We start from the raw sequence: 11,339 nt of genomic DNA, 5'->3' as shown, positions 1-11,339 counted from the left end.
GTTAGGCATCAGGTTTCTCCTGACTCACCCAGCTGCAGGGCTGACAAACCCAATATCAGCAGATCAGATGGCAGGCTGCTGGCTCATGGGCTGCAGAGGCAGATGAATTCAAGATGGGCAGGTAAGACAGCAGGCTGCTGGCTCACAGGCTGCAGAGACCGACAAATCTCAAGATTGGCAGGCAATATGGCAGGCTGCTGCCTCAAGTCCCAAGAACTGGAGGTCACATGATGACCAGCCAGATGCAGAATCCAGAATGAGCAAAAACCAGTGAGCTTTGCCAAAATGTCCATATATATTGGATGCAGGCCTACCCCCTGAGGAAACTACCCTTACAGCTGATTGGCTGACCACATCAGATCACATCATGGAGGTGATTACATCATTACTTAACTGCAAAATTACTTAACTGCCAAACTGCATCATTACATAATGGCCAAACTACATCACTCTGTAACTGCCAAACAACTGAGAATCATGGCCCAGCCAAGTTGACACACAACCTTAACCATCACAGTCCACCCCTTGTCAGCTTGGCACCTGTACACATCTCCTTAAACGATACATGCACAATCTCTGAATGAAGATAATTATAGTCATACTTGTGCCTAACATGATACAACTAACGTGTACAACTGAAAATACAGTAGCCCAGTTTACAGCTTATATTTTATAAGTGAAGGAAACAAAAATATTTGATGCACACATACAAGGAAGGAATACTCATAACAATTACAGTCCTTGTTTCTGCATCTGGTCATATGGTTGTAGTTGGTACTTACAACTACCTTCTTCCACCACCCATTCCGTGTTCCCTTTACCCTCAGCAAGCACTTCAGCTGGCCGTGGTTCTTTGACTGGTGGGGTGACCCAAAACTTCATTCCTGAAGAGTCCGGGCCATTAGTAGTCATGTTGGAATTGGGTTGCTGTAGATTTCCATTGACATTAATCATATGGCATGGTAGTACTAAGAGATGCCCTAAGGGATCTCCTGTATTCCAGACGTAATTTTCTTTACGTCCATTATACAACACCAATCCAATTTCCCCTTGGTAATCAGGCTCAATCATACCAGTCAATATGGTAACTCCCTTCCTTGCCTGTTGATACAGAGGCATGAGGAGCCCAAAGTGGCTGGGTTTTATTATTACCTTTCAGTTCAATGGAATCTGTGTTGTGTCTCTAGGTGGGAGCATTCCCCCCTTTGGAACTAAGGCCTCTAGACCCACAGAGCATAGGGTTGTGGGGACAGAAGGCAAAAATTTTGTGAGTGGGTCACTAGGGGTAATAGTGAGTGGTGCCACTCCCATTTCCACCCCTTGATTACTGGATCTGTGAATCCTGGATATGGGAGAAACAGCACCATATATTGGATGCTGGTTTAGAGCATATACAGCCTCCTGGAGAACACTGCCCCAACCCTTCAAGGTATTGCCACCTAGCTGGCACTGTAATTGTGTCTTTAGGATGTCATTCCATCATCCTCAAGCCAGTTGCTTCAGGATAATAGGGAACATGGTAAGACCAGTGAATTCCATGAGCATGGGTCCATTGCCACACTTCATTTACTGTGAAGTGAGTCCCTTGATCTAAGACGATGCTGTGTGGGATACCATAACGATGGATAAGGCATTCTGTAAGTCCATGGATGATAGTTTTGGCAGGAGTATTACATACAGGGAAGGCAAATCTGTACCCAGAGTAAGTGTCTATCCAAGTAAGAACAAAATGCTGCCCTTTCCATGGTGAAAATGGTCCAATGTCATCAACCTGCCACCAGGTTGCTGGCTTATCACCTCAAGGAATGGCGCCATATTAGGGACTCAGTGTTGGTCTCTGCTGCTGGCAGATTGGGCACTCAGCAGTGGCTGTAGCCAAGTCAGTCTTGGTGAGTGGAAGTCCATGTTGCTGGGCCCATGCATAACCTGCATCTCTGCCACCATGGCCACTTTGTTCATGAGCCCATTGGGCAATGATGGGAGTGCCTGGGGAAAGAGGATGACTGGCTTCCATAAAACGTATCATCCTATCCACTTGATTGTTAAAATCCCCGTCTGCTGAGGACACCCTTTGGTGAGCATTCACGTGAAACGCAATTATCTTTACTTCTTTGGCCCATTCAGAGAGATCTATCCGCGTACCTCTTCCCCATACGTCCTTGTCTCCAATTTTCCAATCATGTTCCTCCAAGTCCCTCACCATCCAGCCAAACCACTGGCCATAGCCCATGAATCAGTATAAAATCAAACATGTGGCCATTTCTGTTTCCAAGCAAAGTGAACAGGCAGGTGCACTGCTCGAAGTTCTGCCCATTGTGAGGATTTCCCTTCACCACTGTCCTTCAGGGAGGTCCCAGAAAGGGGTCATAGTGCTGCCGTTGTCCACTTTTGAGTGATGCTTGCATATCACGCAGAACCATCCATAAACCAAGTATGAGTTTTCTCTTCTTCAGTCAACTGATCCTACCAAACTGTGGTTCTAACCTGATAAATCCACTCTAACATGCCAGTTTCCTTAAGTCTTTGGATGCTTCTTCTACAGTGAACCAAGGCAGGTGTGGTACTTCAACTTGATTTAGTGTAGTCCACCACATAATCCATGCTTCAGCAAACCGACCAAAAGATAATTTCCAAGTGGCTAATAAAAATGTGACAAAGGGCTTAACTTCACTAGTCATTAGGGAAATTCAAATTAAAATCACAAGAAAATATCACTACATGCCCACTAGAATGGCTAATGAAAAGGCAGATAATACCAAGTATTGGTGAAGCTGTGGAACAAGTGAAACTATCCCACATTGCTGGTGGAAGTACAAATTGGTGCAATGATATTGGAAAACTGTCTGCAATATCTCTGACAGTTGAACGTGTCTCTGCTCTGTAATCTATACTCTGTGGTCCAGCAATTCCATCCCTAATTATATACCCAACAGAATTGAGTGCTTAAGTTCTCCAAAAGACATGTACAAGAATGTTCATAGCAACACTATTTACTAGGTCAAACTGTATATCAACAGTAGATTGGATAAATCAATTTTTTTGTATTTCATATAATAAAATACTGTACAGCAATTAAAATGTATGAACAAAAGGTGTAGGCTTCAAAATAGTTGAATCTCAAAAGTAGAACATTGAGCTAAATAAGCAAGACATATGAAATGCTATTATATGATTCTATTTACATGAATTTTTTAAATATGCAAAATAAAATATATAGTTTAGAATACAGATAGAGATGGTTTAACTATAAAGGAATACAACGGCTAATTAACCAAAAATCCAGGAAAGTAATTACTTCGTGGGAGGAGGAAGGGTAATGCAATTGGGGAGGGGCGTAGGGCATAGGTACAAGAAATATTCTTCTTTACCTGGCTGGTGAGTACATGGCTGTTCATTTTAATGCTATTCTTTAAATCACATAGGTATATTCTACACACTTTTTTGTTTGGACTATTTATTTTGCAATGAACTTTTTCTTAAAGGTAGCCAACAGACTCCAACTTCCTGACATTTGTTTAAAAGTTTTAGGTTTGGTGGGCATGTGGTCTGAGTCCAAAGAGACGAGGAGTGGGAATTTAATCAACTGGTTTCTATTCAATAATTAGTCTACTTTCTTCTCTGCATCAACCCTCACCTCAACTCAGTCACTTTCAAACTTCAGGTTCTGTTCCTGACAACACTCAACTTCTGTGTATTAATTTGTATTACTCAGAATTTTTGGTGGCAATGACAGAATACCAACTCAATTAGTTTAGGCAGAAGGCCAGTTTATTGGCTTGTAACCCAACCATGGGAAACCCTGGTGGCGTAGCGGTTAAGTGCTACAGCTGCTAACCAAAAGGTCGGTAGTTCGAATCCACCAGGTGCTCCTTGGAAGCCCTATGGGGCAGTTCTACTCTGTCCTATAGAGTTGCTATGAGTTGGAATCGACTCGACGGCCACGAGTTTTAACCCAACCGTGCAAAGAGTGTGAGAAGGGCTGCTTTCAAGGTAGTGGAGAATGAAGACTGGTGCCCTCCTAATCTTCTGTTGCCGTGTCTACTCTGCTTCCCTTGGGTGTGTTATGTTCATTTTTCTCTGACAGTTGATCCAGTCCAGACTGAACTATGGCTTCTGGAGTTTCCAGACCCATATCTGCCAACTTTAAACTTTACCAAAAGGGAGGACTTTCCTCTTCCCCTAGTGCTCATTCAAATAGAGGACTTCAATAGACCTGAGTAACACACACACACACACACACACACACACACACACACACCCCTGCTTGTGGCTGGGATCAGGCTTTCATGATGAGCAGTCCCTGTTAGTCACATAAATTGATAGTAGAAAGAAACAACAGTTCTCTAAATGTAAGGGTTATTGGTCTAAGGAGGAAGGGATGCTGGCCATATAAACTATAGATATCCACCTTATAGATAATTTCTGTTTTCTTCCTTTTATTTTTGTGAGTGTTTTCTCCCTGCCCACTGTGATTTCAAAGGCACCATCCCCTTCCAAACCTAGAATTCCACCTTCCCCATTACTTTTCTTGGTGTATCTCAAAGGCCACCTGTGAATAGGCAAAGTGCAAAGATTGGTCATTAGACTTTTAAGGCAAATTTGCCTTATAGGTTCTTTCTCAGGGTTGGGAGAATGAAGAACAATTCCAGTTTGATCCTGGGAGGGGTAAAAAGATAGGGTAGGTCGGGGTGGCACTGGCAGGAATGGGGTGTAATGAGAGAACACCCTGGTTTTGAAATCAGAAGACTAGACCTACCACTGACTTGCTGAATGATCTTGAGTGATTCGTTTCTTTTCTCTAAGCCACATGTTCTTTCAAAATATGAAAGATTTGGTCATGATGATGCCTCAGGGCAGGCCAATACTGCTAATCCATGAGAACATGGGATTGTTCTTGGGACCATCAGAAGTGATGTGACAGAGTATCATTTGTCCCTGTGAATAATCCTTGGGGAAAACCCTAAGGTCCCTCCCAGGATGTGAGGTGGATATTTCCTGGTAGAACTAAAGGAATACAACCTTTATCCCTTGTATAACCACAGACCCACCCCTCGTGATATGCCAAGCTGGGGCTGTATAAAGCCAGCCTTGGCCTCAGCTCTTAGCCAGACACCTTCCTGACAACATGAGGTCCAGCAGCCTCTTGGTTCTGACGGTGTTCCTTGTCCTTGGGACGCTGGTGGTAGAGGCAGCTGTTGTAGGAGGTGAGTAGACAGGTGGCCTGGGTGGAGCTGGGTTGAGCTGAGGAGAGGCTCTGAGGGGCCTCCTGGGTCCTGACACAGAGTACGTCCGGAGCAGTAGGCAGGGATGGAGCCCCACAGTGTGTGGCTGCTTTCATTGTATCCAGAGAAAGCAGAAAGTTGCCCAGTGGGCTCCTTGTACTTTCCACCCCAGTGTCTGGTGAAGCAGAAGTGTTGTTATGTGGCTTTGGCCTCGGGTGTTGTGTTGATACCTGTATAGAACATGCAACAAAGTGAGGAGCCTCGGGACCCTGTACCCTGAGTGTGGATTCTGTCTGCTGCCTCTCTCTGCCCCGTAAAAGCACCTGGGTGATCAGTCCTCTAAGAAGAGGTTAAGAACCAACAGGGCCTCAGAAATCATGTAGTTTGAAGACCTCCATTTTACCCCTCCTTCCCCATTGCCATCAAGTCTATTCTGGCTCATGGCGACATCATGTGTGTCAGAGTAGAACTGCATTCCATAGAGTTTTCAATGGCTGTAATCCTACAGAAGTAAATTGCCATGACTTTCTTCTTCTGTGCCACTGGATGGATTTGACCTGCCAACCTTTTGGTTAGTAGTCGAGTGCAGACTGCACCATCCAGGGATCGAGACCTAGAGAGGAGTAAGGATTTGTCAAGGCCATTCCCAGAGCCAGCACGGAGGCCAAGCCTCCTGGCTCTCAGCCCAGGGCTCATTTCCCTCCACTCAGTTTACTCAGAAATGGCAATGGGTGTCATTCCAGTCTGATATCTGCCCCTGAGAGCCCCAAGACTTGGAATGGAGGAAGGAGGAAAATGAGCACCCAAAGGAACCATGATTCTATAGATCAGAAAAGGTAACAGCCTTCCAAGAGCCAGACCACATCTCAGGCCATGGCTTGGAGGACACTGTAGAGAGCAGTGGCTGGACATAAGAGAAAGAATGGTAACTGAAGCAGGGACACTGGGTCTAAATGTTGGTACATTCCTTCTTTTAACAGTTTCAGTTAAAGGTCAAGACCCTGTCAAAGGTGATGTCTTGGTCAATGGACAAGATTCAGTTAAAGGACAAGTTCCAGTTAAAGGTCAAGATCCAGTCAAAGGGTTCAATCCTCCATTCTTCCGTAAGCCTGGCACCTGCCCTGAGGTTTTGATCCAGTGTGCCATGTTAAATCCCCCTAACCGCTGTTGCAGCGACACTGACTGCCCAGGGGCCAAGAAGTGCTGTGTTGGTTTTTGCGGGATGGACTGTTTTAACCCAGTGAGGTGAGAACTGGGTAGAGGAAAAGGGGCTTCTGAGGGCACAGAAGAGGGCTGAGCAGTGGGGAATGGTCTCAGACTAGTGGATATGGGGAGGTAATGGAGAGGATATGGGGAGGTGGTAGAGAGACTGGGGTCCTGGGAGGGGAGAGATATATGGAGTTGACCCTGACCCTGTCTCCTCACTGCCTTTGACCTGCTGAGTCACATCCCTGAATTTCTTCTCTCTCACTAGGCGGAATCCCCCTTCACTGCACCTGTGAAGTCTCCAGGGCTACAGGCCCCCATTTGGTCCTGGGGCCCTGTAGCACTATCCCCTTCCACACTGCCCATTCTTCTTCTCATTCAGAATGCCCAAGCCTGGGGCTGCCTTTCTCATCAACTTTCCAATAAAAAGACCCCTTCTGCTGCATTTATTTCTGGCTCCTGTGTTCTGTGAGTCCCTGGAAGCTCTGGGGAGATGGGTGTAGAGTTGGGACTCCCTCTTCCCAATGCAGAGGGGAGGGGGACCCATGAGACCTGTTCCCTGTGTGTGAAGGAGATCAGGGACAAGAACAAGAGGCTTATTCTTAGGGCTTAATATTAGAAATCCAGTAGTCAACCCAGGTACTGCAGTCTCCATTTCACCAGGAAATGGAAATCTGGAAATTTTGCCGTTGGCCTAGGATGAGGAAGAACAACAAAAACTTTGCATAAACTGCCAGCAGGTCCTTTCTTTTCCAGTCCGCCTGGTTACTGTTATCTCTGCCAGTATGACCAACCTACTTTTGTGGCCAAACCTAGACCTCCCTTTTCTTTAATGTTTCTCTGGCATATGTATACTTCCAAGAAGACATAGAAAGAATGATGTTTTAGATGAAGGGAAGGACAACACACAATACAGGGGAAGTCAGCACAGCTGGGCCAGACCAAAAGCTTAGAAGTTCCCTGAACATAACCAAACACTTTGAAGGACAGAGTAGCTGGGGCTGGGGTCTGGGGACCATGGTTTCAGGGGACATCTAGGTCAATTGGCACAACAAAGTTTATTAAAAAAAATTTTCTGTATCCCACTTTGGTGAGTGGCATCTGGGGTCTTAAAAGTTTACAAGTGACACACAGTGGAGTACTATGCAACGAGAAAGAACAACGATGAATCTGTGAACCATCTCATAACATGGATGAAACTGGAGGACATTATGCTGAGTGAAATAAGTCAATCACAAAAGGACAAATATTGTATGAGACCTCTATTGTAAAAACCCATGAAAAAGTTCACACACAAAATGTAACAATCTTTGTTGGTTACCAGGGATGGGAGGGGTGGGGGGGAAATACTAAATAGGCAATAGATAAGTGGTATCTTGGGTGAAGGGTGAGACAGTACATAATACAGGGGAAACTAGCACAACCTGTACAAGGAAAGGTCATGGAAGCCCCATAGACACATCCAAACTCCCTGAGGGACTGAATTGCTGGGCGGAGGGCTGTGGGGACCATGGTCTCGGGGAACATCTAGCTCAATTGGCATGACACAGCTTATAAAGACAATGCTCTACATTCTACCTTGGTGAGTAGTGTTTGGGGTCTTAAACGCCTGTGAGCGGCCATCTAAGATACGCCACTGGTCTCATCCCTTCGGGAGCAAGGGAGAATGAAGAGAACAGGATACAAGGAAAAGATTAGTCCGAAGGCTACCAAGGCCTCCACCGGACTGAGTCTAGTACAGCTAGATGGTGCCCGGCTACCACCACTGACTGCTCTGACCAGGATCACAACAGAGGGTTCTGGACAGAGCTGGAGAAGGATGTAGAGCATAATTCTAACTCACAAAAAAAAGACCAGATTACTGGCCTAAAGGAGATTGGAGAAACCTCAAGAGTATGGCCCCCAGACACCCTTTTAGCTCAATGGTGAAGTTACCTCAGAGGTTCACCATTCAACCTGGGAGTGGACAGCCCCGTAAAACCAAATGAGACTAACGAAGTACAAGAGTCCAGTGACAAGGGCCAGAAGGCAGAAGGGGACAAGGAAGCTGGTGATAGGGAACCCAAGGTTGAGTAAGGATATTGTTGATGTGTTGTGAGATTGTTAACCATTGTCATAGGGCAACATTTGTAGTAACTGTTAAATGAGAAACTATTTTGTTCTGTAAGCCTTCATCTTAAGTGAGAATAACAGCACAATTGGAAGAGCGTAGTCAATGTCACTGAACTGTGTATGTAGAAATTTTTGAAACCGTGTATCTTTGGCTATATGTATTTTCACCAAAAAAAAAAGGTTGAGAAGTTAGAGGGTTAATATGTTGTGGGGTTGTTAACCAATGCCACAAAACAACATGTGTACTTCTGTTTCATGAGAAACTATTTGTTCTGTAAGCCTTCACCTGAAGTACAATAAAATATTTAAAAAAAAAAAAAGTTTACAAGTGACCATCTAAGATACATCAATTGGTCTCAACGCACTTGAGGCAAAGGAGAATGAAGAACACAAAAGACACAAGGAAAATATTAGCCCAAGAGACAAAAGGTCCATATAAACCAGAGACTCCATCAGCCTGAGACCAGAAGAACTAGATGGTGCCTGGCAACCACCAATGACCGCCCTGACAGGGAACACAACAGAGAGTCCCTGACAGAGCGGGAGAAGAGTGTGGAGCAGAACTCAAATTCACGTAAAAAAACCAGACTTAATTGTCTGACTGTGACTGGAGGAACCCTCAAAGCCATGGCCTCCAGGTGCCTTGTTAACCCAGAACTAAAACCTTTCCCAAAGCCCACTCTTCAGACAAAGATTAGACTGGACTATAAAACATAAAATAATACTTATAAAGAGTGTACTTCTTAGTTCAAGCTGATACACGAGACCAAATGGGTGGCCCCTGTCTGGAAGCAGAATGAGAAGGCAGGAAGGGACAGGAGCTGGTTGGATGGACTTGGGAAACCCAAGGTGAGAAAAGGGAGAGTGTGCTGTCACATTATAGGGATTGCAACTACTGTCACATAACAGTATGTGTGTAAATTTTTGTATGAGAAATTAACTTGAGCTGTAAACTTTCACCTGAAGCACAATTAAAAAAAAAAAAAAAAAGAATGATGTTTTAGATACTGGGAAATCCCTGCTCATTAAGAATTTCATCTATTTGTGCCTGAGATCCTGCCATTAGTACATCATTCCTCGAGGTTAAGATTTCTGTTTTAAGATGTGAATGAGGAGACAAGACACACTAAGCCCTTAATACGTTGGTGTGAGTAAGTGGGTGAATAGTGTCTTCTGGAGACATATAAGTTGGGGGCAGGGTACACTCAGGTAGTGAACTTAACGGAGGGCATATGTTGAGCAAGCTTGAATGATCTCATGGCTCTGCTCTTGGTCTGCCTGCCTGGTTACCCTTAAGCAAAGAAGTTCTCAGGGAAGGCCAAAGCCTCAGGAGGAAGAGCCAGTTTGGGTGGAGTGGAAGGAGCACTGGGTTGGGAGTTCTAGCCCCAACTTTGTCTCTCCACTCGTTGAGTGTCCTCAGACAAATATCTTTCCCTCTTTGAGCCTCAGTTTTTCTATTTGATTAGAGGGGTTTGGAAGTAATTATTCTGGAGGTCCAGTCCAGCTCTGACATTCTGGGATCTGAAGCAGTCAACTCTTCTAACAAGGCTAAAGTCAAATCTCTTTGTGTTGGGCTCTTGCTGTGAAGTGGGAAGCAGAGGCTTGGGGTGGAAGAACAGGGAGTACTGTGCCTCTCCTTGCTTCTTCCAGGAGCAGTCCTTTATTCCCGTTTTATCTGAAGGCAGCTTTATCCATGTCCTTCCCATTTGCTATTGACCCCATGAGTTCACCTTTGGCCAAAGCTAGGCTCTGTTGGGTTCTGTTCTTGGAAACTAAAAGTCCTGGGTCATACTAAAACTAGCACTTGAAAGGGGATTGTTGCTAGGAGTAGCATGGAAAGTATGGAAGGGTCTGAGGTGAGGTCAGGTGGGGTGTGGGGAGAGAAGGATAACTTTACGCCAGGAAATAGGAAATTCACCAGGAAATGTTATTGGATGATGAACTAGTGAGTGGAACTCACTTATACTCGGGACTCAGACCACAGGCCTAAAAGCCAGGAGCTTCCAGGGGAGTTGGTAGACAAATTTCAGGAGGTTGTATTCTGTTGGCTCCCAAGTTGTTTTTTAATATTGAAATAAATTTCTCCCTCTACAGTTAGCTTTTTTGTGCGTGTCCTTACTTTTTCTGTGTTTTCTTTTAAAGGCTTCACTGCTTTACGTTTCACACTTTTATTTTTTTGTATGGAATGAAGTAGGGGTTAAGATGCATTTCTTTTTCCATATGAGTGTTCAGTTAACCCACAGGATTTATTGAAAAGATATCCTTTCCCTCACAGCACTACAGTGATACCTTTGTCATAAATCAGGTGCATGCATATGTGTGGATCTGTGTTTAGACTCTATTCTGTGCCACTGATCTATTTGACTCTCCTTGCTCCCATACCACACTTTCTTAATTGTTATAGCTTTATGATAAGTGCTGATATTAGTTATAGTTGTTACTGGTTTTGTTTCTTCTTTTTCCTTCCTCTTTTTCTCCTCCCCCTTCTTCTTCTCTTTCTGTTTTAAGATTATTTTGTCTGTACTTGGCCGTTTGCATTTCCATATAAAGTTTAAATTCATTCTGACGAATTCCACAGGAAAATCTACTAAGATTTTGATTGGGGTTATGTTAACTCTATAGTTCAATTTTTTTGCGGGACGATGGTGGTGGAAATTAACATCTATAAAATATAGTCTTCCAAGCCGCAAAGATACTATATATTTATTTATTTTAAAATTTCTGTCAATATAGTTTTATTGTTTTCAGTGTAAGGATCTTGCACATGTTTCTTTAGATTTATTTCCAGTTACTTGATAG

The 11,339-nt window shown here is 44.2% G+C and overlaps 1 protein-coding gene across 1 annotated transcript; it reads left to right on the top strand.

Moving 5' to 3' along the window:
* Positions 1-5,125: 5,125 nt before the first annotated feature.
* Positions 5,126-6,724, top strand: PI3 (peptidase inhibitor 3). Its single transcript, XM_012558663.1, has 3 exons — positions 5,126-5,204; positions 6,203-6,467; positions 6,697-6,724. The coding sequence occupies exons 1-3, from the start codon at positions 5,126-5,128 to the stop codon at positions 6,722-6,724; spliced, it is 372 nt and encodes a 123-aa protein (XP_012414117.1).
* The last annotated feature ends 4,615 nt before the right edge of the window (positions 6,725-11,339 follow it).

The sequence above is a fragment of the Trichechus manatus genome, unplaced genomic scaffold (assembly GCF_000243295.1).
Source record: "Trichechus manatus latirostris isolate Lorelei unplaced genomic scaffold, TriManLat1.0 scaffold00008, whole genome shotgun sequence".
Classification (NCBI taxonomy): Eukaryota; Metazoa; Chordata; class Mammalia; order Sirenia; family Trichechidae; genus Trichechus; species Trichechus manatus.
This window is presented reverse-complemented; position numbering and strand designations above follow the sequence as displayed.

What these genes read in the sequence shown, in the direction of transcription:
- PI3 (XM_012558663.1), top strand. Translation starts at nt 5,126, where the DNA reads ATGAGGTCCAGCAGCCTCTTGGTTCTGACGGTGTTCCTTGTCCTTGGG. An exon ending in AGAGGCAGCTGTTGTAGGAG is followed by an intron (nt 5,205 to 6,202) that starts GTGAGTAGACAG and finishes TTCTTTTAACAG; the next exon opens with TTTCAGTTAAAGGTCAAGAC. An exon ending in GACTGTTTTAACCCAGTGAG is followed by an intron (nt 6,468 to 6,696) that starts GTGAGAACTGGG and finishes CTCTCTCACTAG; the next exon opens with GCGGAATCCCCCTTCACTGC.